This window comes from Alexandromys fortis, unplaced genomic scaffold, assembly GCF_014885135.2.
Source record: "Alexandromys fortis isolate MF-2015 unplaced genomic scaffold, M_Fortis_MF-2015_v1.1 scaffold_85, whole genome shotgun sequence".
Classification (NCBI taxonomy): domain Eukaryota; kingdom Metazoa; phylum Chordata; class Mammalia; order Rodentia; family Cricetidae; genus Alexandromys; species Alexandromys fortis.
In genome coordinates, this window is record NW_026067975.1 from 6,592,612 (window position 1) to 6,597,564 (window position 4,953).

The 4,953-nt window shown below is 54.2% G+C and overlaps 1 protein-coding gene across 1 annotated transcript; it reads left to right on the forward strand.

The window, feature by feature from the left end:
* The first annotated feature begins 1,136 nt into the window (after positions 1-1,136).
* Zic1 (Zic family member 1) lies at positions 1,137-4,651 on the forward strand. The gene is made up of 3 exons (XM_050157342.1): positions 1,137-2,118; positions 3,588-3,751; positions 4,454-4,651. The coding sequence occupies exons 1-3, from the start codon at positions 1,137-1,139 to the stop codon at positions 4,649-4,651; spliced, it is 1,344 nt and encodes a 447-aa protein (XP_050013299.1).
* The last annotated feature ends 302 nt before the right edge of the window (positions 4,652-4,953 follow it).

Genomic DNA, 4,953 nt, shown 5'->3' on the forward strand with positions numbered 1-4,953 from the left:
GAGAGAGAGAGAGAGAGAGAGAGAGAGAGAGAGAGAGAGAGAGAGACTATGAGAGGGGAAAGGAATCGTGGCATTTTTTTTTCTTTTCCGTGAGAAGAGGGGGAAAAATTTGCCAGAAAAAAAAAAAAGTTGCTACTCCTGGCAGCCCTGTTAGTCAAAAGGGGATGTCAAGCGCTTTACAATACCTGGGATTGATGAGGCGGGCGGGCCAATGAGCAGCGCGCGGCGCCACCGCGCGCCCTTCGTTGGCGCGGCGGCCGCGGGAGGGGTGTGTGTGGGGATTGCCACCTCACCAATCGTCGCCCGCGTCGGTCGCACGTGACGCCTCCCCCTGCTCCCATTCATCAAGGGGGGGGGGGACGACGGTGTCGTCCTTTCAATTCATTTATCTGCAGGAATGATTGCTGCTATCAGTCTCGCGCTCACCGCCCGGCTGAGGAGGTGAAAGTTTCTCCCCAGGAAGATAAACCGCAAAAGACAATATTGTGCATGATTTGCGCCTTTTCTTTGCTTTTTCTCCCCCCGCTTTTTTTTTTTTTTCAAAAATAAGAGAGGGGGAAAAGGGAGAGTGAAGGAGCGAGGACGAGAGCCTGAAAGGAGAGAGAGAGAGAGAGAGAGAGAGAGAGAGAGAGAGAGAGAGAGAGAGAGAGAGACTGAGACTCTAGTGAAGAAGTGAGTGAGAGGAGGGGCGCGCTGCGCGAGAAGGAGACAGGGCGAACAGTGGCGGCTCTGGCGCTCACATTCCTCTATGCCACAAATCCGGGAAGAAGTTTTATTGGGGGGCTGAGATGTTCTATGCCTTTCCCCGGGCAGCCTTGATTCGAGGCCCTCTCGGCAGAGACTGAGCGGCGAGAAAGTGCGAGCCGGGCCGGCGCGGTTGGAGCGGCGAGCGCCGGAGCCCGCCTTCTACCAGCCGGCAGTCGTCCGGCTTGCCTGCCTTTGGCCGGGCGGGCGCCGGCTTGCGCCTGGCCGCTGCCTGCTGGCTAAGACTTCGTTAGGTGGGTCGACTCCCCCTCCCTCCTCCTCTTCTTCCTCCTCTTCCTCCGCCTCCCGTTCCTCCTCCTCCTGATCTTCCCTCCTTGGCGGGCGAGGGTGGGGGGGGCGGGGGAGGCCGGGGCTTGCCCCGTGCAGCCACGATGCTCCTGGACGCCGGCCCCCAGTATCCCGCGATCGGTGTGACCACCTTTGGTGCATCCCGGCACCACTCGGCAGGCGACGTGGCCGAGCGAGACGTGGGCCTGGGTATCAACCCGTTCGCCGACGGCATGGGCGCCTTCAAGCTCAACCCCAGTTCTCACGAACTGGCCTCGGCGGGCCAGACAGCCTTCACGTCGCAGGCTCCCGGCTACGCCGCTGCTGCGGCCCTGGGCCACCATCACCACCCGGGCCACGTCGGCTCCTACTCCAGCGCAGCTTTCAATTCTACGCGGGACTTTCTGTTCCGCAACCGAGGCTTCGGCGACGCGGCGGCGGCAGCTAGCGCCCAGCACAGTCTCTTCGCTGCTTCAGCCGGCGGCTTCGGGGGCCCACACGGCCATACGGACGCCGCGGGTCACCTCCTTTTCTCCGGGCTTCACGAGCAGGCGGCGGGCCACGCGTCGCCCAACGTGGTCAACGGGCAGATGAGGCTAGGCTTCTCCGGGGACATGTACCCGCGGCCGGAGCAGTACGGCCAGGTGACCAGCCCGCGATCTGAGCACTATGCCGCACCGCAGCTTCACGGCTACGGGCCCATGAACGTGAACATGGCTGCACACCACGGCGCTGGCGCCTTCTTCCGCTATATGCGCCAACCCATCAAGCAAGAGCTTATCTGTAAATGGATCGAGCCGGAGCAGCTGGCCAACCCCAAAAAGTCGTGCAACAAAACTTTCAGCACCATGCACGAGCTGGTCACGCACGTCACGGTGGAGCACGTCGGTGGCCCAGAGCAGAGCAACCACATATGCTTTTGGGAGGAGTGTCCGCGTGAGGGCAAGCCCTTCAAAGCCAAATACAAACTGGTCAACCACATCCGCGTGCACACGGGCGAAAAGCCTTTTCCCTGCCCATTCCCTGGCTGCGGCAAGGTTTTCGCGCGTTCAGAGAACCTCAAGATCCACAAAAGGACGCACACAGGTACGGAACTTAATGTAGGACACTCTACCTCTCACGCGGGCGTGATTCGAAAGTTGGGGGCTGAGAGGCACAAAACCACCTTTACTGGGGTCTGGGCCTCGTGTTTCAGGAGTCAGGCAGATCTGATTTTTAGTTCGGGTCTTGAAAATATGGTCAAACAGAGAGCGTGGGCGAGAAGGGTCTGAGCATACAGGTTTTTAGAATAAGGAATAAAAAGAAATGAAACCCGGGAAGCCGAGACTGGCTTGACCCAGCTCTTGACAAGCTCCAATCCCGGAGAGGTGGCGCCGTTAAGAGCAGCCGTGCAGGAGCCAGTTGCTCCAGCTACAAACAAATCTAAACTCTTGCTGGTGGCTACCCTCTCGGGTACTTTGCTGAGTCCTTTGGAAAAGGTGGGGGAAGTTGAGGTTGAATTAAAGGATGTAGAAACAGGAAGAAACAGCCGATGAGTGTAGTTGGACTAGGAAGTATAATTTGGATCTGAGGAGGACATCAACTTTACGTGTATATATAAGACATACATTTTACAAATGACGAGTTGGGAGTGAGAAGTGAGACAGTCGGTGGAAGGTGCAGAAATCCTAATTGTCTATTACACTGCATAGAGACTGTTCTTAAAATGCGGGGCTCGAGAGTTGACCTTTAAAAATACCGACAAGTGGAAAGCTTGAAAAAGGAAGCAAAACAACAGCAACAATAAGAAAACAGTTTCAAGCAACTCAGGGTTTCAGGCGCACGCGGAGGGGGTGGGGGTGGCAGGCTGGAAATTATGGGTCGCTTGGGCCCAAGAGTCAGGGGATCTGATTTGAACATTGTCTGGTGGAAGAAAACCCGACTTGAACTCTAGGTTTAATGGCCCAGTCAGGTAAGAACTTCAGGTGTTGAAAACCCCTTTCCCTCTTTCCAGATTACACCATAAAATGTGATGTATGTAGGGGGTGGAGTGGAGTTGTGTGAAAGAGGCAATGGTGGTGGTGGGGTGTATAGAGTCTGAGAGGGCAAAGATGGAGGGGGAAGAGCAGAGCAGGAGGAGAATTGACCAGGTCCTGAAAATTATAAAGAGCTAAATAGAAGCCGCTGGGTGACCTTTACAAAATCCTGGGCAGAAAACCCAAGGTCCAGAGCCGCTGCTATTCTGCATAGAAAAAAAAATAACTAAAACAAACAACAACAACAACAACAAAACCCTGTTCCTGCTACTTCTGTTGCTACTACTACCATCACTACAAAGTAAAAATAATATATATATATATATATATATATAACTGTCTTGGGCGTTAAAACATAGTTAAAATATTCATAGTTACACTACAGACACATGGATTTATTCAAACACCCCCAGATTTCAAGTTCGAGAGGGCTACCTCTAAGCAGCTAGTATTTATTTATTAAAAATTATCTACTAAATTTTGAAAACAGCTACTGCTTTATTTAAATAAGATCCATCTCTTTCTCAACTTTTCCATCAGGGGAGAAGCCCTTCAAGTGCGAGTTCGAAGGCTGCGACCGGCGCTTCGCCAACAGCAGCGACCGCAAGAAGCACATGCACGTGCACACTAGCGACAAGCCCTACCTTTGCAAGATGTGCGACAAGTCCTACACGCACCCCAGCTCTCTGCGCAAACACATGAAGGTAAGGCTGCGGTCTGGCCAGTCGCCTTGGAGCAGGAGCCCTTTCTGCGCTCGGGCCGGGGCCAGCCACTCGGGAGCGGCTTTGGCTGGGCGGCAGGAGCCGCAGGAGGCGGAAAGGCAAACTGTTTCACTCGGTTGAGAAGAACTGGGCAGAGGGAGCAGGGGCGGGCAAGATAGCAGAACCAGAGGCCCATTAAATGGGACTGTTTCATAATGAAAGTAAAAATAAGTGAGGAGACTCCGAGGCCGCACTGTCAGAGCTGGAGCTTGGGAGGCTGCTGTGGTAAGCGTCGCCATCGCTCCGGGTAGCCAGGAGAAGGCGAGGACACGGTCCTGAGCTCAGCTCTCAGCGTCTGCTCTCCTCCAAGTGGGCAGGCAAACTTCAGGAAGTGAACTTTCCTAGACTCTGGCCTGGGAAGCAGCCTCCCCCTTCCTAGTCCCCCTCCCCTTTTTTTCTTTTGTGAATACCTCGGGCACGGTCTCCTCCGTGAGCGTGGCAACGCCGGGCCGAGCCCGGAGAACCAAGCCCAAGTCCCATTGGTCCTGCCAACAGAGAGTCTGGGAGATCCCTGGCTTTGAAAGTAGCTGGGAGGGTTAGGGGAGGGGGCGCTCGGTAGGGGGAGGGGGAGCACAGCCTTCATAGTCTTGGATAGCCTCTGGGCCCACTCTTTATCTGTGTTAAAAAGCAACTTTATTCTCTCAGGTTCACGAGTCCTCTTCTCAGGGCTCACAGCCTTCTCCCGCCGCCAGCTCCGGGTACGAGTCGTCCACGCCACCCACCATCGTGTCTCCCACCACAGACAACCCGACCACCAGCTCCATGTCGCCCTCCTCCTCCGCGGTCCACCACACAGCCGGCCACAGCGCGCTCTCTTCCAATTTTAACGAATGGTACGTTTAAAATCAGAAACAAAACATGCCAAACCCTATTTAAGAGACTGAACACACACGTACACACAATATAATTGAAAGAATCCTGAAAATCCAAACACCCCTCGTCCCGATCCCGCAAACGTTTGTTTCTTTTTGTTTTTAAATCTGCCGGTAAACCCAGGACTGAGTAAGACAGAGGAAACAGTAAGCCTTTAATTTTTTTTTAATTTTCATTTTCTTTCTTTTCTTTTCTTTTTTCTTTTTTTCTTTATTTGGAAAAGGCTTGGTAGCTGAAGGGCGGGAGGGGGTGGAAGAGGAGGCGGCTGCCTG